This window comes from Hemiscyllium ocellatum, chromosome 5 (assembly GCF_020745735.1).
Source record: "Hemiscyllium ocellatum isolate sHemOce1 chromosome 5, sHemOce1.pat.X.cur, whole genome shotgun sequence".
NCBI classification, from domain to species: Eukaryota; Metazoa; Chordata; class Chondrichthyes; order Orectolobiformes; family Hemiscylliidae; genus Hemiscyllium; species Hemiscyllium ocellatum.
Window position 1 is genome coordinate 122239912 of NC_083405.1, and position 25158 is coordinate 122265069.

General features: G+C 39.0%; 1 protein-coding gene across 2 annotated transcripts in view; it reads right to left on the reverse strand.

The window, feature by feature from the left end:
- Window positions 1-25158, reverse strand: part of LOC132816149 (actin-related protein 3B-like) — a 181096-nt gene that overhangs the window by 21110 nt on the left and 134828 nt on the right. For both annotated transcript variants that reach the window (XM_060825623.1, XM_060825622.1), the window contains 3 exons: window positions 15472-15615; window positions 11539-11712; window positions 7263-7355 (listed from right to left, as the gene is read on the reverse strand). In XM_060825623.1, the coding sequence (XP_060681606.1) occupies window positions 7263-7355; window positions 11539-11712; window positions 15472-15615 (411 nt within the window). The remainder of the gene's footprint in view (window positions 1-7262; window positions 7356-11538; window positions 11713-15471; window positions 15616-25158) is intronic.

Sequence of the window (25158 nt, forward strand, 5' to 3'; positions counted from 1 at the left end):
AAATGAGATAACAAGAATCCAGAGAAAGTATATTCCTGTCAGGGTGAAAGTGAAGGCTGGTAGGTATAGGGAATGCTGGATGACTAAAGAAATTGAGGGTTTGGTTAAGAAAAAGAAGGAAGCATATGTCAGGTATAGACAGGATAGATCGAGTAAATCCTTAGAAGAGTATAAAGGCAGTAGGAGTATACTTAAGAGGGAAATCAGGAGGGCAAAACGGGAACATGAGATAGCTTTGGCAAATAGGATTAAGGAGAATCCAAAGGGTGTTTACAAATATATTAAGGACAAAAGAGTAACTAGGGAGAGAATAGGGCCCCTCAAAGATCAGCAAGGCGGCCTTTGTGTGGAGCCACAGAAAATGGGGGAGATACTAAATGAATATTTTGCATCAGTATTTACTATGGAAAAGGATATGAAAGATATAGAATGTAGGGAAATAGATGGTGACATCTGGCAAAATGTCCAGATTGCAGAGGAGGAAATGCTGGATGTCTTGAAACGGTTAAAGGTGGATAAATCCCAAGACCTGATCAGGTGTACCCGAGAACTCTGTGGGAAGCTAGAGAAGTGATTGCTGGGCCTCTTGCTGAGATATTTGTATCATCAATAGTCACAGGTGAAGTGCCAGAAGACTGGAGGTTGGCAAAATGTGGTGCCACTGTTTAAGAAGGGCAGTAAGGACAAGCCAGGGAACTATAGAGCGGTGAGCCTGACCTTGGTGGTGGGCAAGTTGTTGGAGGGAATCCAGAGGGACAGGATGTACATGTATTTGGAAAGGCAAGGACTGGTTAGGGATTGTCAACATGGCTTTGTGTGTGGGAAATCATGTCTCATAAACTTGATTGAGTTTTTTGAAGAAGTAACAAAGAAGATTGATGAGGGCAGAGCAGTAGATGTGATCTATATGGACTTCAGTAAGGCGTTCGACAAGGTTCCCCATGGGAGACTGATTAGCAAGGTTAGATCTCATGGAATACAGGGAGAACTAGCCATTTGGATACAGAACTGGCTCAAAGGTAGAAGACAGAGGGTGGTGGAGGAGGATTGTTTTTCAGACTGGAGGCCTGTGACCAGTGGAGTGCCACAAGGATCGGTGCTGGGTCCTCTACTTTTTTCCATTTACATAAATGATTTGGATGCGAGCATAAGAGGTACAGTTAGTAAGTTTGCAGATGACACCAAAATTGGAGGTGTAGTGGACAGCGAAGAGGGTTACCTCAGATTACAACAGGATCTGGACTAGATGGGCCAATGGGCTAAGAGGCGGCAGATAGAGTTTAATTCAGATAAATACGAGGTGCTGGATTTTGGGAAAGCAAATCTTAGCAGAACTTATACACTTAATGGTTATGTCCTCGGGAGTGTTGCTGAACAAAGAGACCTTGCAGTGCAGGTTCATAGCTCCTTGAAAGTGGAGTCGCAGGTAGATAGGATAGTGAAGAAGGTGTTTGGTATGCTTTCCTTTATTGGTCAGAGCATTGAGTACAGGAGTTGGGAGGTCAAGTTGCAGCTGTACAGGACATTGGTTAGGCCACTGTTGGAATGTTGCAGGCAATTCTGGTCTCCTTCCTATTGGAAAGATGTTGTGAAACTTGAAAGGGTTCAGAAAAGATTTACAGGGATGTTGCCACGGTTGCAGGATTTGAGCTATAGAGAAAAGCTGAACAGGCTGGTGCTGTTTTGCCTCTTGCGTCGGAGGCTGAGGAATGACCTTATAGAGGTTTACAAAAGTATGAGGGGATATCTGGTTGGCATGGACGGGTTGGTCGGTTTCCACGCTGTACATTCTATGACTCTATGACTCTATGTTAGCCTAACACAACAAATGATAGCACATTCTAAGAATTTTTTAAATTGATATTTTAATGAAATAATACAGTTAATTTAATACTTTAAGAGTTCTGAGTTTGATTTGATTCCCTGCAGTATTGAATTAGGCCATTCGGCCCAACAAGTCCACACTGACCCTCCGAAAAGTAACACACCCAGACCTATTCCCTACATTTACCCCTGCCTAATGCACCTTACACTATGGGCAATTTAGCATGGCCAATTCACCTGATCTGCACACCTTTGGGTTAGGGGAGGAAACCCACGCAGACACAGACAGAATGTACAAACTCCACACAGACAGTCACTCGAGGCTGGAGTCAAACCCGGGTCCCTGGCGCTGTGAGGCAGCTGTGCTTACCACTGAGCCACAGTGCTGTCCCAGTTGCTAGGTTACAGTACTGTATTAAGACAAGGCTGAGGGTCACCATCAGCATCATCATTACTTTCAGGTGTTGTTGTGGGTGCAGGATTATGATGAAATAAAGTATTTAGTCCAGAAGTGGATGGCTGTGGCTTAATGTCTTCAGACTGTTTCTTAGAGGTTGCCTTAAAAAAGGCATTTAATTTTTGCTGCTTTGCCATCTTTCTTCTTTCACAAAGAAGCTGTTCATAGCATGCCAGATAAGAGTTTATGCCACAAATTACTTTCCTGCCGTGTTCTACACTGTAGTCATTGTCTACTAAGGGCTGCAACCGCTCCTCAACTTCCCTCAAGATTGAAGAAGAAAGAGAAGTAAAAGGTTCTTGTGGTGCTGCATCCTGGACTTCATCGTTCTCATCTCAAGCTTCAATTTTCCCTGCAGCAACAAGATGTATATCAGCTGTGAGAAGTTTCTGCCAAACTGCATGCAAGCAGACCTTACTGACATCACCCCAGGCCTCCACAATGATGTCAATAGCATTCTTAATGCTAAAGCTCTTCCAAAGTTGAAGAACACTATTGTGATATTGTCACTTCTTAAACAAGGTTATGCTGTCCTTGGCATTTTTTTCAGAGAAGTCATAAAAGCAGCGATTCCAGAAAGTCTAGGTTTGAAGGGTTTTAGGGCCAATTTGATTATAGCTAACAGGTACTGCGTCGGGCAAAAAACTTTCAAGTTTAAAAAATACTTATACAATGAAAGGGGAGTGGCCAGTTCTCCCAGCTCAGCTTTTCGTTGTATTGGTGAAAGCGAGGACTGCAGATGCTGGAGATTCGAGTTGAGAGTGTCGTGCTGAAAAAGCACAGCAGTTCAGGCAGCATCTGAGGAGCAAAAGCCCTTCATCAGGAATTTCTTTGGTTTGGTGCACGCTTCATTTTTTAGCAGTCTGGGTGTTCACTAAAAGCAGTCAGTCAGTTTTGAGACTGCTGATCCAAGAGGGTGTGCCATGCTGAATCTCTCTGCCCTATCTCTCTTTCCTGTAAGACCCTGTGTTTGATTTTACCTTTTTTTGTCAAGGGGTGTTTATGAGTTTTGTTGCAGGAGTTTGGAACATCATAATTAAATTGGGATAGTCTGTTGGGCTTTTGGACAGGTTAAGTTATTCTATATTCTGTTCTCCTTTTTTGTGTTTCATTCAGTAATGTTGAAAGTCAATTCTGTTTTGTTTAAAGCTAAGTGGTTGGGCCAGCTGCATCTCTCCTGGAAAATCCACTCTACACCTGCTTCAAACAACTAGCAAGGTTAGGGTCCGGACTACTTTCTTGAAATGTTTTGAGGGGGTCTGATTCATAACACTGTCCTCATTATTCCCCTCATTATTCATCTTTCCGAATGTGCACCTTAAATAATAAGCTTTAAAACGTGTTTTTGCATCCTGGTATATGGGTTGAATGAGAGAGGTTGTGTTTGGAGGTAGAAATAGCACTTTCAGAAAGCTCACCAATGATTGAAGGATGGCTTAATATATTCTGCAGAATGAGGAGAATCTTGAAATCCAATTTTTTTTTCCTGAAATAATTTCTAAAAACATCCTCAGAAACATCAACAGTAAGGTCAGCAAGGTGGTCCAAGATTGCTTTTCAATCAATCTTCTATCCACACACTTAGAAGTCGCTCCATCTCAGGTTTTTTTGTTCATAATCTCACCAAATCACGTAATAGCTTATGGAAGTTCACATTTTTAAAAAAAGTTCCCCAATTCACCAATCACATTACAAACAAATTGCATTGATAAAACATGCGTTATAGGAGAATGACCTGTATTGCTAAGCATCACCTGTCTCTAGAACCATAGAAAAGGCCTATAAGTAGATAAATCTTGATAAAATTTTAAATAAACAATAAAACTTTTCTAAGCAGTTCATAAAGCCCAAAAGTGACCAAGATCAAACTGTTCATCCAACTGTACACAGCCTCTGTTAAATACTTTATCCAATAAATAATGAAGAACTGGAATCATCCTGCACAAATCTTCATCTCTGTGCCCTCTGAGGACGGTTTTAAGTAAAATCTGTTGAGCGTTTTCACTTTTAACTAATGCAAATACCCACTGCATTGATTGTGCACATCTGGTGAAAATTCCCTCACGGATTACTACAAGAGGAAACATTACCAAACACAAAAGGAGACTTGATAAATGCTTTCAAAATTTTGAAGGATTCTGATCAAGTGGGAATGGACAATGTACAATTTGTGACAAGGTATCATTAATTAAAGGGGCACGGAGGGTTTTTTTTAAATTCACTTACAGGACATGGCATGTACCAGCATTTAATGCTTATCCCTTGTTACCTTCTTGAACCGCTACAGTCCATGAGATGTAGACTGATCCACAATGCCCATAGGGAGGGAATTCCAGGATTTTGACCCAATCAAAAGATTTTGACACTGAAGGACTGGCAATATACTTCCAAGTCAGGATGGTGAGTGGTTTGGAGGTTAATTTGAAGATGGTAGTGTTTCCATATATCTGCTGCCCTTGTCCTTCCAGATGAAAATGGTCATGGGTTTGAAAGATATTGTCTGAGGATTTTTTTTTGTAGTACATCTTGTAGATAGAACACATTGCAGCTACTGAGCATCAGTGGTGGAAAGAACAGATGTTTATGGATGTAGTGGCAATCAAGCGGGCTGCATTGTCCTGGATGGTATCAAGCATTCTGAGTGTTGTTAGAGCTGCACCCATCTAGGCAGTGGGGAGTATGCCATCACACTCCTGACTTTTGCCTTGTAGATGATGGACAGGCACTGGGGAGTCAGGAGGTGAGTTACTCGCCACAGTACTCCTAGCCAGTGACCTACTTGTGTAGCCAATATGTTTATGTGATGAGTCCTGCTGAGTTTCTAGTCAACAGTAACCCCCAAGATGTTAATAGTGAAGGATTCAGTGATGGTAATACAGGGAAATATGGCTGTCTGGATGTAGATTTGGCAGGCCCGTAGAAGACAGGGAATGGTGGTAAATGGAAAGTATTCAGCCTGGATGACCAGTGGTGTTCTGCAGGGATTGGTTCTGGGACCTCTGCTCTTTGCGATTTTTATAATTACTTGGATGAGGAAGTGGAATGGGAGGTTAGTAAGTTTGCAGATGACGCAAAAGTTGGTGGAGTTGTGAATAGTGTGGAGGGCTGTTGTAGGTTGCAACAGGACATTGACAGAATGCAGAATTGGGCTGATAAGTGGCAGATTGAGTTCAACCTGGAACAGTATGAAGTCATTCGCTTTGGGAGTCAAATTTGAATGCAGAATACAAGGTTAAAGACAGGATTCTTGGCAATGTGAAGGAACAAAGGGCTGTTGGGGTCCATGTCCAAGACACCTCAAAGTTGCCACCAAATTTGATAGGGCTGTTCAGAAGGCATATGGTTTGCTGGCTTTCATTAACAGAGGAATTGAGTTTGAGAGCCATGAGGTTATGCTGCAGCTCTACAGACCCCTGGTTAGACCATACTTGAAATATTGTGTTCAGTTCTGGTCACCTCATTATAGGAAAGATGTGGAAGTTTTAGAAAGGGTGCAGAGGAGAAGCTTTAGAAAGGATGCAGAGGATGTGTCTGGATGGACGGCATGTCTTATGAAGAGAGGTTAAGGAAACTAGGTCTTTTCTCATTGGAGCGAAGAAGGATGAGAGGTGATTTGGTAGAGGTGTACAAGATGTTGAAAGGCGTAAATAGAGTGGATAGGCAGAGACTCTTTCCCATGGTGGAAATATCTACCTCGAGAGGCATAATTTTAAGGGAATTGGAGGAAAGTTTAGGGGAGATGTCAGACATAGGTTCTTTAGAGAATGGTGGGTACATGGAATGCACTTCCACCAGTGGTAGTAGTATCAGATACATTAGGAACATTTAAGCAACTCTTGGATAGGCACATGGAAGATAGTAAATGAAGGGTATCTAGGTTAGTCTGATGTTAAGGTAGGTTCTTGATTGTCAAGGGGATGAAGTGTTACAGGGAGAAAGCAGGATAATGGGGTTGAGAAACTTATCAGCCATGATTGAATGGCAGAGCAGACTTGATGGGCAGAATGGCGTAATTTCTGCTCCTATGTCATTTAATCTTATGTTAGAGTAGGATAAAAGGCCGGCACAACATCAAGGGCCAAAGGGCCAGGACTGTTCTATATTCAATGTTCTCTGTAACACTATTGAATGTTAAGCGTCAGTGATTTGTCTCTTATTGGAGATTATTGTCTGACATTTGTGTGGTACAAATTATTATGCAAACCTTCTTTCTGTAATGAACTACTGGGTGATGGAAATGTTTGAGGAAAAGACTTCTGCATCTTTTAAGGGGAAGTTGGATATATGTTAGAAACAGACAAGATACAGAGTTGTGAATAGTGCACAGTCTTGACAGATTTGTTTGTTGTTGCACTCACAAAGAGCTGGCGTACACAATAGATCAACTGGCCTCCTTCTGGGCTGTAAACTTCAACATTTGTATAAAATGCTGACTTCCCAAACTATTTGGCAAGTTTCTCTGGTGAATGACTCTGATGTACACAAGGTGCAATCTGTGTAACAAGTAAGCTGACCTCAGTGTTCCCAAGCTAACGAAATGGAAATTCTAATGATAAACTTGCTTTGTTGTGTTTAGTTTACAAACCATTCTCAAAGTGTACGTGTGTAGTCACCAGACACAGATATCATATCCCCTTCCAGTCAAGTAGGCTATTAATGTACAACAAAGCCCACATTTGAATAATACAAGTTGATAAATGGTGAGTTGTCATCCCCTTTAGCAGAAGTAAACAAGGATGAAAACAGGCAACACAAACAAAAACAGAAATCCATTTTTTTTTCCAGTTTTCCACTTATATCCTAAAAGAAAGGGATTAATTTCATGTGGAGTTTGCATTTGGAACAGACTTCAATATAATTTGAAGTTATACAAAAATCAGTTTGTACAGCAATATAAGGATATCCCAGATTTATGACCCATGAAGCACTTAAAGGAACAGCATAAGTACCACATTTTTAAAACAGAATTCGCTTACATTACCTTATACAATGGACGTCTAACATCAATTGGACAGTTTTGTATTACTTCATCAACAATATCTGAAATAGGTTGCATAAAGTCCGGATTTGCAAACTGCAAAAGTAAATAAAATTTTATTTTTTTTATCAACAAACAAAGCTTGCAAAGCATTAACTACATTAACAACTAACTTCAAACCATAATATGGCATCGTTCCTCTTTGGTTAAAGAAATAATATGATACAAGTTTTCATAAATATTGGTATGTCAAGATTGTGCCAACAACTACTTAAACAATAATTATAATACTGTGTCTAGTTTAAACACTTTAAGATGGCAAGACTGCGGACGTGGTGTAAAAACTATCTTTCCAGAAAACACAAGGATTTATGCAATAAAAGAGCGAATGACAGAGTGAGACAGAGACAGCGTGAGAGAGAGAGAGAGAGAGAGAATGAGTAAAGTGAGTGAGAGTGAGAGAGAGAAGTACTCATTGCGGATGGGAGAAAAGATAAACCACACATACATGGGGGAGGTGGAGAAAGCATGTACACACCCCATGGTGAAAGAAATGGCATGAATGGTTCCAGGGTGAGAGAAGTGGCACTCACACAATGAGAGAAAGGGAGGTAGTGTTTGTGTGCCCAGAGGAGAAGGTGAGTGCATGAGAGCGTGAGAGCAGGCAGACAGTTCCAAATCTACTCTGTGCTCATAAATTTGCAATGTAAACATTGGAGCTTCAAATCCAAATCAGGACTATTTAGTACACAAGGTGTTGAAACTGGGGAGAATTTTATAAACTGTTTATCACTTAATTAACTTTAAATGTGACTCGCCCAAGGAATAGGGATTATGGTCCATATCTTTATACAAAAAGTAAAGGACCTTTTCTTCCTTAGAAACCAAGTGATAGGTGCACATGATTATGCACATGATGTTTTCAACCAAGTGATTTCTTCAATTATGATTATTTAACGTATCTCAGGCAATTAACGAAATATTTTCTTAAAATTCATTCACAGGATAAGGGCATCAGTGGATATGTCAGCATTTGTTACCCATCCCTAATTACCCGGAGGACAGTTTAGAGTCCACCACAAGCAATGGGTCCAGAGTCACATGAAGATCAGACCAGGTAAGGATGGCAGTTTTCTTCCCTAAAGAATATTAGTGACCCAGATGGTATTTTCCTGACAATCAGCAGTGGTTTGGTGGTCATCATTGGACTCTTAATCCCAGTTTTTGGGGTTAAGCCATTTGCCATGGCAGAATTTAAACCTGGGATCCCAGAACATTATCGGTCTCTGGATTAACTGTCCACTAGGCCATCAGACCCCCTCAATTTTTTTATTATTATCAAGCAATGAAATTGACAGTGAAAACCCCTCAAAGACAAATTTGCAAGTCCTTCTTCCTTGATCAAGTCCTGCTGTTCTGAATAAAACTTTTCAGCTCAGGATAGTGTCCACAAATAGGTGAAAGGAGCAGGAACTCAATCTGTCACAGAGCTTGACATTTCAGACAACTATTGGAAGGAGATCAAGAAAAGGTTGCATGACTTAAGACCAGATAAGACAGCAATACTACTCTACTGGAAAATAGCAGATTAGAGCAGAGGTGGCTAGTTGGCTGTCACAAGTGAAAATATGGGGCTAATGCCAGGATATCAAAGTAAATGTACGATGGGAAGGAATTGCCTTGAAGCACATCAGCTGTTTTAAATCTATGCTGCCTGAGGTGGTATTTTGGTTAAAAATGTGTTGCTGGTTAAAGCACAGCAGGTCAGGCAGCATCCAAGGAATAGGAAATTCGGCGTTTCGGGCCAGAGCCCTTCATCAGGCCTTAACCAGCAACACATTTTCAGCTCTGATCTCCAGCATCTGCAGACCTCACCTTTTACTCGCAATCACTCAAAGTCCCATGCACAAGTGCCAGTGATATTTTTTAATGGCTTTAATATGTTGACATGCTACTCAGCTGTTCCCAACTATTAAATTGCAAGTTGTGGTACAATCAAGCTGTCAAGAATTTATTTTCACTTGTTACACCAGCTTCTTGAATACTATACGTATTGTACTTTCTCAGTGGCCAGAAATATTGTCAAACTCCTTATTGATGTCAGTTTATTATGACCTAGGTGAACATCATGTAGACATCAAAAAGCACTAAAGAAGCAGAATGAGCCATCTTGTAACTTCGATTTGGCATCGGTCCAAAGTTTATGTCCCAAAAGAAAACTGTCTGAATTTCAGAAGTGACCCAATTCTGTCATTGAAATAAAGATTGAAGGCCTTTTCACATTCACACAATGGAATTTACAATTTATGTCCAACTTAACAAATTATAGTCTATAACTTTGAAGATTAAATTCAAGATTTAGTTTGGACAGGAATTTAAGGGGAGTCTAAGGATGAAAATCTAGTTCTCATGACAGATCAAATCTGCCCTCTTAATCAGACATGACTGGAATACATTAATCTCTCAAGAAAAAAACCACAACTATCAAGATCTTATTTTTCCCTACAAGAAATTCCATTTCACAAAATTGCAAATGATTTAATTAGCCATGCCAAAAATGTCATAGGAATTCAATAAATACGCCAAATAAAATCACACTTGAGCAGAAATGATATTGTTTAAAAGATAAACCATTACTCAAAGACATTGGAAATCTGACCCTTCCAGGACCACTTTTTAACTCTAAAACTCCCATTTACACTTGACAGTGAGGGATGGTGATTCAATTAAACTATCATACCCCAGTTTTTGAAGACAGATCCTCACCTGCATTGAGCAATTCTTGAAAGCCAGTAGCTGAAATGCCAGTTGTGAAACTGTAGTGTGAATGGGGAGATTGGTTTCCCAACCTGACTTCAGTGGTGGCGGATGGGATGAAAACAACGATGGTTTAGATGTTGGAAAGGATTAAAATACACCAAAGTAGAAAAATCTTCACGGGTAACAAAAGTTCAAAGAATAGTGACTCAAGTTTATAATTATCAAATGTGTAGTGACTTATTGGTTGATATTAGATTGTTAGTAAAATCAAATTCTCCTCCTGTCTTGGCCAACATTCTTCTTTCATTTTGCCACCTTTACCCAATCCTGCCTACATGCAACACAAGTCCCACTCAGATGCGGCTGTAAATTATTACTGAAGCAGTTCCTGATAGCTGCAGCTTACTGCACCAGTGACTGCATGCACAAGAAAAGCAGAAATGCTAGAGAAAGTCAGTAGGTCTAGCAGCAGTTATAGAGACAAATCAATTTAATGATTAGAAGAAGATTCTGTCAGACCTAATCAGTTGCTCGTGGGGTTTCTATTTTTAATTCTAATCTCCAACATTTGCAATATTTTCCTGTTATTATGTGAGGCTGTATAAAAAATTATCTTAGCAGATGTTATTTCTATAAGTACAAGATATAGTCATAGAATCAATGTGACACCAAAGGAGGTCTGTCAGCCCACTGAGTCCACACCACTCTGTATCCCATTCCCCTGCTTTATCCTTATAGCTCTGCATGTTTATTTTCCTCAAGGGTTCTTCCTTTCTCTTAACTCAAACCTGCTTGCAAAGATCTGCCTCCCAACAATGAAAGCTGTCTGTAATGAGCAGAAAGATAGATTGTAGTAATTTGCATGTTAGCTGTGGGTTACTGCAAGCATCATGAAGATCTAGCTGCATGTAATGCAGAACTCATACCCTAACATTTTGGGATATTATGAAATTATTAACTCAAGCATCAAATTCAAAATTTCTAAAATTTCTAAAAACAAAATTACATCTGACCACATGGAAACTGTAGTGGGAACCATCTGACATTGTGAAGAGATACTACTGCTCAGTCCATACTGAGTATTCTTGTACAGCACATTATTGTCTTTTCAGATTGTAGAACCAATTTCTCTTTACTGGGACTGGGAAAATGTTACTTCCACTTAGGGATCCATTTCATGTGAACACAGGAACAGGAATAAGCCATCCTGTCCAGTGAATCTGCTCTGCTACTCAATTAGATCATGGCTGACCGACTTCCTACACTATCCTCATATTCTTAGATGTCAATGACTCTTGTTCCAGTAGCAGGTGTAGGGTGGGGGTTATATCCAGATAGCTCCGTATTTACTTGAAAGTCAATTGCAAAATGAATCAATTATTCAATCATTTTCAATCCAAAGACCAAGAACACATCCAGATTAGGGCCAGAAATAGGATTTCTACTTGGCTGGAAAAAAAACTGTTTTATAAACATGATACAAATTCCAAAGCACACAAAAATCAATATTCTTGATCACCTCTGGATGGAAGAAAATTTCAGGTCCCAGAAACCTTTCATAGCCCACTTCAACAGCAAATTGTCGTTTGCTGATAGCATTGATACCAATATACGGCTTGATCCACTTCCCAGGATTCATGTCGTATTTAGTGAATTCCTTTACTATATCAGGGCAGATGTAACAATATCTCTCCTATAAAAAAGGTACAAAAGTTGACATCAGAAAACTTGAGCAAAGTAAAGAAAAAAAACACTATGCCAGTCACAAAGTATTCTGACTGATATAAGCCAAGAGAAATAAGATTGATTAAAAGACAAAAGAGATGATTATCCAAAGATGATGGTCATGGGATAACTAAAGAAACAAAATATATAGGTATGTATGGTTTCAGTAGAATAATCTGAGGAAACTAGAACACTAAGTCAAAAAGATGAAATTTGGTTTCTTGAGTTTCATTGAGTTTAAATGGAAGATTGTGGGAGGTCAAGGGCAAAGAAGTCAGAAAGAGATAGAAAATCAAAATAGTAACTGGCTCAAAGTTCAGAGTCAGGTTTGCAAGCTGTATTGTGGTGTTCATCAGAGCGATCATTCAATCTACTTTTGGTCTTTCCATTGTAGAGAGGACCACACCATGAGCGGTGATTATAGTACAGTATATACTTTTATATAGCATATACTACAGAGTATTGTACATTAGAAGAGCAATATACTGTTGGTGAAACTGTTAAAAAATAAATGATGTTAATGAGATTGTGTCTAAAGCTTATCAATTAAAAGTTAGGATTACAAGAAGGAAACTTAATCAGACAATTGCAGTATTTGTAAGGAAAAAAGAAATGCTGTATTTTAAGTGGTTTAGGTTAACGAAGCTAGATAAAAATGTTGATGATGTAAGGGAAATTATGATGTGGAAGAATTCAGAAATAGCATTCATGTAAACCTAAAAGCTTATTTAGATGATTGTTAAGTATCAAGGATAAAAAATAAACAGCATTTCTGACAGATACTAGTGATATTTCACACAACAGTTACAGGTGGAGAAATGGTCATATGGGTATGTACAAGGAAATTTGAAGGAATAGAAAATCTTCTTATGGAAGAATTACTGATTTTAGGGGAACATAAGGAAGGATGCCAAAATAATAATGAAGGAAAGTGAGAAAACCAGCACAGGTAAAAAGACAAAAGTTCAAACTTTTATTGATAGAGATAAAATGTTCATGTTGTCATTTGCCTAAAGAATCATTGTTATCTGAGAAACCAATAAAAGCAAGGCTCGCTGGATTTATCAAATCAGTTGTATATATTTATGTAGCAAACACTCCAGGTAGGAGAAAGAATCAGTGACTGTATCACATTAATATGCCAGAGATATTTTGACAAGGATGATAATCAAGAGAAAACTGTACTTATGGTAGTGAAAGGAATAGAAGTGAATCAAAAATATTGGAACAACTGGAGAATGAATGAGAAATTCAAAACTCAAAAGTTGACCTTCCAACAATCAGATTGGGTAATATGGAGATGTTTAAATGTTTAGATTGCATAATATTTTATCTTCCAGAAAAATATTGAAAGCATTTGCAAAGGCTATTACAGAATCATAAATGTATTTGTGTGAATAGGTCAAGAAAAACATACTCAGCTGTTCATGATGCTAACATAGGACATCCATTACCTATAAAACAGCATCCTCACTGATCTAATCCAGAGAAATTAGTTTACATGTGGGAAGAGATTAATTTCATGATAGACAATGGCATTATTGAACAGAATCACAGTAGACAAAGCTTATCTATAACAATGATGCTGAGGCAAGGTATGTCACAAAGATTCTGTGTTTATTATTGCAAAATCAACGCATTAACAAAAGTGGACTCATCCTATTCCAAGACTGGAGGAATGTATTAAAAGAATTAGATGTGCATGATGCATCACCAAAATTGACTTGCTAACACGATATTGGCAAATTTCATTAACTGCGTTAGTTTAATATCATTTTGAAATATACATCATGTGGAAAAAAACTATTTATATGGATCACAATCCCTTGATTTTTTTGGGAGAAGTTTCAGAACAAGAATTTACAATTGTTGTGGTGGAACTTGAACTTAATCTCTTCCCACACAAACTAAATCATCTGGAATAAGTCTGTAAGGACATTGTTTTATACACACCATCATTTATGCCTGAAAAAGACAAAGTATTGAGAGGAAATAGAATGCTAATGCAAATAGACATATAAAATATGGTTGACATGAAACATATTGTACGTTTATTGCTAATTATTATTGTGACGTAGAAATAGTATGGAAAGAATTGTTGATGATAAATGAAAATGTCTCTAAAAGATACATTTTCTTTGTGGAGATACGTGTTATGAAATGTACTTGATTTATATTTTGTTTGGAGTTTGGATTTCAAACGAGTCTCACATAAGGTTACTGGTTTACATTTATGAATTGTACTAACTGTATCGATCTTTCCAGAGCCATAATTTTGTATACATCAAACAACAGATTGGGTAAAGGCCTCTTAGAGTATTGATGGAAGCTTACTTATATTGTGGGGATATATAGTAGGAGAGAGAAAAAATTGAAAGACATTAGCTTGCTTTTTGATTAAGAATAATCAAATCTGGTTTTGTTTTTCCAGATACTGGAAAATTTCAGGTCAGTTCAAAGAAGATCTGATTAAAGTCGGAAACCAGTATATTCTCTCTGAGAAAAAGGAGAATGCTTAGGGCAGCAAGGGATTATGTTACCTCACAGAAAGGATTTAATTTGTAAAACTATCAAATATAGAAACAAATAACACAGGAGTACAAGTAAGCCAATCTGCTTTTCGAGCTTGATCCGCTGTCATTCATTGTGATCAAGGCTCATCATCCAACTCAATAGTCTACTTCTCATTTTGCCCCATTCCTCTGAATGTTTTAGCCTCAAATGCTATATCCAACTCCTTCTTGATTAGAACTTACAAAGTTTAATTTATTAATAATGGCAATGTCAGTTGTTCGCGGATTCAAGGAAAGTTTCATAGCTCACACAGGCTGGAACAAAGAAAAAAGCTGTTAAATCAAAAGAATGGATTGAGTCAGGAAGGAAAATTACTTTGGTTATGAGTAAAAGTAACTGTGAAGTAATAGTATTGGAGGGTTTAGCTGGGATTTTATTTTGCTGGGTGTTTTGATGTCTTTCAAACTATGTTTTCTGTAGATAGCTTAATTTGGTTTATTTCATTATTTTATGTAATAAACTTCTGTTTACTTTTTAAACCAGTACTTATGTTTCAGTGAAAGGCCACCATGTTAAATTAGAAAAAACATATGATATATCAGGCCAAATTTAATTCTGGGATCTGACTTCTCCAGTAGCAACAACAGCTCAGATCATAACTCAATATTATATCATAGTAAGTAGTAAAGATAAATCAACATAAAGATAAATTTGTGGGCGGCACGGTGGCACAGTGGTCAGCACTGCTGCCTCACAGCGCCTGAGACCCGGGTTCAATTCCCGACTCAGGCGACTGACTGTGTGGAGTTTGCATGTTCTCCCCGTGTCCGCATGGGTTTCCTCCGGGTGCTCCGGTTTCCTCCCACAGTCCAAAGATGTGCGGGTCAGGTGAATTGGGCATGCTAAATTGTCCATAGTGTTAGGTAAGGGGTAAATGTAGGGGTATGGGTGGGTTGCGCTTCGGCGGGTCGGTGTGGACTTGTTGGGCCGAAGGGCCTGTTTCCACACTGTAAGTAATCTAATCTAATCTAAAAACACTTCATCTGGAAAGAGTATTTGGGGCTTGACGGAGTGGAAATGAAGGGTTGGATTTTGCACCATTGACATTTCCATCAGAAGTACTAAGGGGATAGGGAGCAGGTATTGGAGATGATGGAAGAATGGCCTAGGATGTCAGAGGGAAATAAAAAGAGTGTTTCTTCTGGATTCCTACCTTGATCATCTTGGCAGTCTCCAAGGATTGTTCAGGTGGTATTCCAATTTCCCTTTCTCTCAAGAGCTGTTGAATAAAAAATGTAATATCCCGACCTGCAACTGGGATGTGTTTAATACAGCTTCCAATGACGTAACCTTCAGCCTATAGGGATTTTGAAAAATGACAGAAAAGAAAGAAGTAAAACTTATAAAATAAATGTGCTGAAGTGAAAATCCTATTAATTTATTGCATCTCAATACATTAGACAGTTTATTTCATCTGATTAGTAGGTGAATAAATAAATTTGAGAGACTCAAGATCAATTTGATTATTCTGGTGTTCAAGGAATTGTTATCAAATGTGTATCACTGCAACAAAGTTACTTGAGGTTGTTGAAAATAAGAACACAAATGCCACTTCATTGTTTCCCTTTCTTGTGCAGTTATTATAATGAAGCTTACCATAAACTTTCCATCTCATTTCTTTCATCTTCTGAAGGTATGGTCCTCATAAAAACTTGATCTTCACAAGTAATCAGATAACACTCCAAGATTTTCATCCTTCTATCCCAGTCACACCATCTCCTCTGCAAACCCCTCTTTTCCCCTCACCACTGTTATCCTCCTGTTTCCCCAACATCACAGAAAATGTTCACCTTGCCAACAATAGTGCTATGAATTGCAAAATCATATCAGAGAAGAAAATTGGTTCAGTTTGCCCTTCCTGAATTGTGCTTTTGGGAATACCATGCAGCATTTCTTTTTTTTAAAAGCACACTCCTCACCCTGAACACTTGCTGCATAACAATATTTTTTTCCTCATCTTCCCTCTGGTTCTTTTGTGAAGAGCTTAAATTTATGTCTTCTGACTATCACCTTCCCACCAAAGGGGAACTGCTTTCCCATTGCTCCCAAATACCCTGAATCTTCAGGATTTTGTAAATTTCTATTAAATCTCCTCTAAACCCAAAATAATTCCCCAAAGTCCCACAGCCTCCTATTTGATGACAGCAAAGTTAGAGATATTACAGCACAAAGTTTGGAGCCCTTATTGCAGCAGTACGCAATGTCAAAATCTACTCTCCTCCCCTGCGGGTGTGAGAAGTACTTCTCAACCAGCATTGCTGACCTGGAGGCAGGAAATTAGACAGGGTCTTATTTTGAGTCTATCGTGACACCTGAAAAAGGAGGCTTTATTAAAGTTCAGGAACACTAAGAAGCTAGACTTTAGATCAGCAAGTACCCTGAGTGCAAAGCTTGCAACACAGATAGATAGTGTTTGATAACTTTGGCCACATGCATAAACTCTATTTCCCTGATTGCTACTGAGAAAGGTGGCATTATTATTACAAATGACTGACTCTTAACATGGACCATCCTGATGTCAAATGCATAATGATTCACAAATATTATTGGCAGAGACTCTGTTCAAGTAGTAACCAGTGGCATCAGTAACATTTCAATGTTTATAGTCCAATTCATTGAGGAGGTCAAGAGGCACTTGAACCATTAAGAAACACTCGTAACCTCTTTCCTCTTGCATTTGACCTCCTGAAATACATCACTTCACATTTGTCCAGATTAAACTACATCCACTATTTCTCTGCCAGATATTCCAACTGATCTATATCCGCCTGCATCCTTTGACAACCTTCCTCACAATCCACGACTTCACCATTTTCATGTCATCCACAAACATACTAATCAAACCAACTACATATTCATCCAAATCATTCATGTATATGTCAAATAATACATGTTCCAGCACAGATCTTTGTGGAATACCACTGGTCACAGACCTCTACTCAGAAAAACACCCTTTCACACCTACTCCTTGTCTTCTATGGCCAAGCCAATTTTGCATCCAACTTACTAACTTACCATGGATTCCTACCATGAGGGACCTTGTCAAATGCCTTAGTAAAATCCATGTACACAACACCCATTGTCCCTGCCTCATCAATCATCTTCATGACTTTCTCAAAAAACTCTAGTTTGTGAGACAAGATTTCCCCAGCAAAACCCATGCTGACTATTTCTACTAAATCCATTCTTTTCTAAATGCAAGTAAATCCTGTCCCTAAAATTGTTCTCCATTAATTTCCCTCTCACTGATGTAAGGCTCACCAGCCTTTAATTTCATGGATTATTCCTGTTGCCTTTCTTAAACAAAGTACCAGTATTGGCTATTCTCCAGACCTCGCCTGTGGATAAAGAGGATACAAAGATCTCTGTCAAGACCCCAGCAATCACCTCCCTTGCCTCCTTCAGTATTCTTGAATAGATCTCATCAAGACCTGGGTACTTATCTACCCTAATGTTTTTCATCCTTCTTAATATCAAAATGGTTGTAACCATCAACATTCCCCTTTCTAATCTTATCATCATTCACATCTTTCTCCTTGGCAAATACTGGTGTGAAGTACTCATTAAAGACCTCACCCACTTCCACTGGCACCATTTATAAATTCCCTCCTATGTTCTTGAGTGGGTACCATTTCCCTAGATAATTTCTTGCTACTAGTATACATACAAAATGTCTTGGGATTCTCCTTAATCCTACTTGCCACAGGCATTTCATGATATCTTTTAGCCCTTCTAATTCCATGTTTAAGTTTTTTCCTGCGTCCTTTGTATTCCACAAGAGCCTAGTCTGATTTCAGCTACATGCTTCCTTTTTCTTCTTGATTAATCATTCAATATCTTATGCCATTCTGGGTTCCCAAACCTTGCCATCCTTATCTTTAAATCTCACAAGAACATGCTCGTCCTGAACTCTGATCAACCGACATTTAAGTCAGATATGGACTTATCCTCAAAACACTGCCCCTAATCTACTTCTCCTGTTCCTGTCTAATGCTGTTATTAGCCTTCCCTTAATTTAGTACTTCCACCCCAGGGACAGCCTAATTCTTACCCATAACCATCTTAAAACTTAGAGAATTATGTTCACTGATCTCAAAATGCTCCCCCCGCTGACATTTCAATCACTTCGTCAGTTTCATCCCCCAAGACAAAAATTAATTAGGCCCCTTCCCTAGTTGGGCTATCCAATATTGTTTCAAGAAGCCTTCCTGGATGTACCAACAAATTCTCCCATCTAAACCCCTGATACGAAGGGAATGTCAATCAATATTGGGTAAGTTAAAATCACACATGACAACCCTATTGCTTTTACATCTTTTGATAATCTGCTTACAAATCTGTTTCTCTATCTCTGCTGGCTGTTGGAGGCCTATAGTATAACATTACTCTCAAGATTGCACCATTCTTATTCCTGAATTCTACCCATATGGCTTTTTTGGATGAACCTCTAAAAAGTCCTTTCTTCCTGCAGTTATGACATTCTCCTTGACAATAATGCAATTTCCACTATATATTTCACATCCCTCTCTATCTCGCTTGAAACTCTAAATCCTGTAACTTTGAACTGCTAGTCCTATCCTTCTCTCAACTAAGTTTCTGTAATGGCGACAATGTCATTGTTCCATGTACTAATCTAGGCTCTAAGGTCATTAGCCTTACCTGTTAAACCCCTTACATTGAAAGAAATACATTTCAGATTGCCGCCATGTTCATTAACCAGGCTCTGCCTGTTCTTCCTGTTAGACTTATTTGACTTTCCTCTATCTTGTCCTCAATCCTCCAAACGCTAATCTATTGTTCTCGGTCCCAACTCCTGCTACACTAGTTTCAACCCTCCTGGGCTCATCACTAGACTCAAGTGAGGTACTGGAGGACTGGACGAATGGAAATGTAATTCCATTGTTTAAAAGGATACAAAGGAAATGCCAAACAATTATAGGCCGGTTAGTCTTACTTTAATGGTAGATAAATTGTTAGTTTATCTGTTCTCTCAGGATTGATTCTGTCTCTTAGAAAGGCATGGACTATTCAGGTATAGTCAACATGGCATTATGAAAGAAATTTAAAATACCTTTTAAATTTAATTGAATATTTTGAGGAAGGGACAAGAAGAATCAAAAAGGAGAGTGCAGTGAATGTTGTGTATATTGATTTAGTAAGACATTTAACAAGTTGCCACATGGCAGACTGGTCAAAAAATTAAAAGCCCATGGGATACAGAATAATGTGCCAATTGGATCCAAAGTTGGTTTAATAACAGGAAACATAGTGCAATGGTCAATAGCTGCCCTTGTGAATAGAAAGCTGTTTCAAGTGATGTTTTGCAGGGCCCAGTGTTGGCACCCTCCTGTTTGTTTTATATATTAATAATTTGGGGATTTTTGGGGACATAATTGGGAAATTTGCAGATGGCACAAAAAATTGGCCTTGTTGTGATAATGTAGAGGATAGCTGTAAGCTTCAAAACAATACACAGAAGAACCTGGATTATCCAAAGCACACAGACAGGTAGTATTTTGTTCGGTTATTGGAATTCCGGATAATCAAATGCCAGAAAACATAGGTTAGCCAAGCATCAGGTCCTTGCGATCTTGCCGAATAATCCGATATTCAGATAATTGAGGTGCCTCTGCAGATGGAGTGGGCAGGAAAGTGGCAGATGAAGTTCAACTCTGATAAGTGAGAGGTAGTGCATTTAAGAAAGTAAAACAGTAAAAGGGAATGCACAATCATCGGGGGCAGTAAGGACTGCAGATGCTGGAAGCTTGAGTCAAGAGATGTGAAGCTGGAAAAGCACTGCAGGTCAGACAGTATCCGAGGAACAGAAAAGTCAATATTTTGGCCCAAAAACGTTGAGTTTTCTCCTCCTCAGATGCTGTCAGACTTGCTGTGGTTTTCCGGCTTCACATCTACTGACACACAATAACCAGGAATGTACTGAGAGGGATAGATGAAGTGATAAATCTTGGTGTGCAAGTGCACAGGTCCCTAAAGGTAACAGTCCAGGCAGATAAGGTTGTGAAGCAGGCATATGGAATGCTCTCCTTCATCAGTAGAGGTACAAAATATAAAAGTATGGATAAAATGATGAAATTATGTAAAACACTGGTGAGATCACAAATGGAGTATTGTGCGCCATTCTGGTTATCATATTACAGGAAAGACATAATATTTCTGGAGAGAGAGGACACAAGATTTACTAGAATGTTGTCAGGGCTGGAGAACTGAAGAGAGATTGGAGAGGTTTAGGTTGTTTTTCTTGGAACAGCAAAGGCTGAGGGGTGACTTGATTGAGGCATACAAAATTGTGAGGGGTAGAAATAGAATAGACAGGAGGAACCCGTATCCCTTGGCAGACAGTTCAAAAACCAGGGGTCATAGATTCAAACTAAGTAGTAGAAGAATTAGTAAGTACGTGAGGAAAAACCTTTTTACACAGAGGGTGGTGGGTGTCTGGAGTTCGCAGCTTGAGTGGAAGGTGGAGGTAAAGACCCTAAGCATTTTTTAAAAGTACCTGAATCTGCACCTTAAGTGCTGTACATTTCAGGGCCATTCAGCCCATTATGTCCATGTCACCCCAAAGATACCTAGATGCCCTTTCTAGTACCATTTTCCTGCACACAGTGAACAGCCCTGAAGTGTACAGCAGTTCAGGTACAAGGCTGGATAGCTTTTAAAAGTGTTTCAGCTCTCTACCTCCACCATGGGCACATGGTGACAAAATGGACAAGGAAACTGTTGATTACCACACACTTCCTCCCTCAGCTGATGACTATCTGCTTCTGCATGATGAGTAACACTTGAAAGTCTCAAAGGCACACTGTATCTTGGATAAAGAATTTCCATGTCCACAAGCAACAGTAACTTGGAGCAACTCTATTGATCAAGCTAATCGAAAGGACATTGCTGATCGACTGGGTCTCTGGCAGGTGATGAGGAAACAAATGAGAGTGCAAAACATACTTTTCTTCATCCACACGAATCTCACTACTGCAAATGTATCTGTCCACAATAATACCAGTAAGAATGACCATCACACAGACCTTGTGGAGACTTCACATTGATAATAGCTCACAATCTGTTCTATGGCACTATTACCATTCTAAATAGGACTGATTTCGAACAGATCTAGCAACTCAAGACTGGGCTTTCTTGACCCTTGTGGGCTAACATCAGCAGCAGAATTGTGCTCATCCATCTTCACAGTGGAAGACACCAGAAGCATACCAGAACTTCAAGACAATCGGGACAGAGGTGAGTGTAATGGTCATCACTAAGGAGGTGCTAGGGAAGCTAAATCATCCAAACCAAATGGAATACAATGTCAACTTCTGAAGGAGATAGCTGAGGAGACTGTGATGGTGATCTTTCAGGAATTAGTGGAGTCAGAAAGATCTCTGGAGGATTGGAAAATCGCTAGTGTAACATCCTTGTTTAAGAAGGGAGGGAGGCAGAAGACGGGAATAAAATGGAGCTTCATCATTAGAGGTCATGCCTGACAAACCTGATATAATTCTTCAAGGAGGTAATGAGCAAGTTAGACAAAGGAGAGCCAGTGGACATGATCTATTTGGATTCTTGGAAGGCTTGTGATAAAGGTGCCACACAGGAGGCTGCTAAGTAAGATAAGAGCATATGGTGTTAGGAGCACGGTATTGGCATGGACTGACTGACTAACTGACAGAAGACAGAGAGTGTGGATAAAGGGATCTTTGTCAGGTTGGTAGCTGGTCACTAGTGCAGGGGTCCGTGTTGGAATCACAACAATTCACATTATACATTGACGAACTGGACAAAGGGATGAGGGCATAGTTGCTAAGTTTACAGATGACTGAAAGATAGATGGAGGATCAAGTAGTATTGAAGAAGTGGTGAGGTTGCAGGAGGACTCAGGCAGACTAGAAAGGTTGGCAAAGAAGTGGCAGATTGAACACGATGTGAGGAAATGTGAGGTTAATAACTTTGGTAGGATGAATAGAGACAGACTATTTTCTAAATGGGGACAGGCTTCAAAATCTGAGTCCTAGTTCAGGATTCTTTTAAGTTTAACATGCAAGTTCATTTAGCAGTTAGGAAGGCAACTGCAATGTTGACTTACATTGCAAAAGGGCAAGAATACAACAGTAGAGATGTACTGAAGAGGCTGTAAAAGGCTCTAATTGGACCACATTTGGAATACTGAGAGCAGTTTTGAGCCCAATATCTAAGGAAGGATGTGCTGACATTGAATGGAGGTTTACAAGAATGATCTGGGACATGAAGGGTTTGTCTTATGAGAAGTGGCTGAGTATTCTGAGTTTATATTCAATGGAGTTAAGAAGGATGAGAGGGGATCTGATTGAAACTTACTGAATATTGAGAAGCCTGAATACAGTGGACGTGGAGAAAATGTTTCCACTGACAGGAGAGATTAAGACCCAAGGACACAGACTCCGAGTAAAGGGATGACCCTTTAGAACTGAGATAAGGAGGAATTTCTTCAGCCAGAGGGTGGTTAATCTTTGAAACTCAATGCCACAGAGGTCTGTGAAGGCCAAGTCATTGACTGCATTTAAGACAGAGATAGATATGTTCTTCATTAGTAAGGGGATCAAGAGTGCCAGGGAAACAGCAAGAGAATGGCATTGAGAAACATATCAACCATTATCGAATGGCAGACCAGATCAGCCTAACATCCTAATTCTGTTCTTAACTCTTCTGGTTTTATGGTGTTACTCTGCTCTTCGGACCTGTTCTGCCATTTAATAAGATGATGGTTAATCTGTATATGCAATTAACTAAAGATACCAAAACACAAGATAGAAAGTAGTTGTAAATGAACTAAATCAATCATTCAATGAAAAACAAAATCCATCAATGGGTAAATTATGTCAATTGCTAGGGTCAGCAAAGCAAATGTTCAGTATCAACTTGCTGCATTTATTTCCTGTATTGCAAGGAAAGACCTCAGCTCAAGGGAAAAAAAAAGTTAGAAAATGGCAGGAAACAATTAATGGCAACATTGGGCTATGCAAAGATGGATTTGTGAAATAAAATCATGTAGTGACAAACTTGATGGATTTTTTTGAGGATGTTTTCTGAAGCGTGAATAAAAGGAGAACCAGTGGATGTGCTATACTTGGATTTTCAGAATGCTTTTAATAAACTCCGAAACAAGAATTCAGTAACTAAAACTAGAACACATAGGATTGTTTAGGACCACAGAAAGTGCTAACACAGAGGGATTTTTGTGTATAAATCACAAAAAAATTGGGATAGAAAAGTTCAGCAATAGAAAACACAAATGGAATGCTGATCTTTGTTTGAAAAGGAATGGTGTATAAAAATATTCGAGTAAAAAGTGAGGTCTGCAGATGCTGGACCAGGAATGAAGGGCTCCTGATGAAGGGCTCTGTCCCGAAATGTCAAATTTCCTGTTCCTTGGATGCTGCCTAACCTGCTGTGCTTTAACCAGCAACACATTTTCAGCTCTGGTGTATAAAAATAGGCAAGCCTTGCTACAGCTATACAAGGCACTAGCTAGACTACAGCTGGAATACTGTAAACAGTTCTGATCTTCTTATCTAAGAAAAAATATACTAGCATTGGACAAAGTCCAGGTTCACTCAGTTTATCAGGGCATGAAGGAATTTTCTTCTGGGGACAAGTTGAGTATGTTGACTTTAGAACATTGAGATACAAACTTATTGAAATATATACGATTCTTAGGGGTCTTGACAGGGTAAATGTCGAGAGGTTTCTTCAATTTGTGGGAGAGTCTATGGACAGAGTACATAATCTCAATGTAAAGAGTCACCCAGTTAGGACAGAGGCAAAGAGAGTTTCTTCTGTTAGATGGAATTCTTTACCACAGAGGAATATAAAGCATAATTGTAAAATATATTCAAGGTTGAGATTGACAGACTTTTAATCAGTAGGAAGTGATGGGTTATGGGGAACAAGTAGGCAAATGGAGTTGAGTTTATCATATCAACCATGATCTCATCGAATGGCAGAGCAGACTCAATGGACCAAAGAGCCTACTCCTGCTCATCCATCTTATGCTCTTCTCAGAGATCGTATTAGATTTACAATGCCAGAAGTACTTCCGAATGGATCTTGATCTGGAGCATTTCAATTTTACTTCAACTTTTATTGATGCATAAGTTGTGACTATCTTCAAAGTGGCACTGTATTGGACTTTTTGTTGCAACATTTATTTGCTACAATCTAACTGACGTGTTCTTCTTTGTTTAGTTTCTGGAACAGATTTTGTGGAAATTAGAAGGTGCTGTTTCTCTGTTGTCAAACTACTCAAATCCTAATGACACCACAAGACCCCCTCCCATTTCTCTAGTCTTTTAGTGATGTGTTTTTTTTCCTCACTGTACTTGATTTGTCTGGTCTATTGGAGTTCAACCATGCCACATTACTAGCTTTCCCAGTGGTTTAATAGAACATTCCATATCTTTTAGCTTTTCATGTCTGTAATTACACCAAGAGTTTACTCATGCAGAAAATAAAATTGGGTAAGCAAAGCGTCCTATTCATCAGCAATTAATGTAAAAACGTCTTTTCAGCAGCCTGCCCTATGAATGAACTCCTGCCTCTTCACTGACCTATATACATTTACATTCCATTTACACATTACTTGTAATCATCTAACACCTCCTCCCATCAATTCTCAGTCACTTACCGCTTACATAACAGTTTTCTAAACATTTTGAAGTTTTAAATTCACTTCACCTTAACCCCTTACTGTAATAAAGGTTTATTGGACCAGATTTTCTGACAGCCATTCAGTGGTTATTCCAGCATATATGGGAGTTGCGCATGAGGAATCTCCAGAATCCCCATTGCA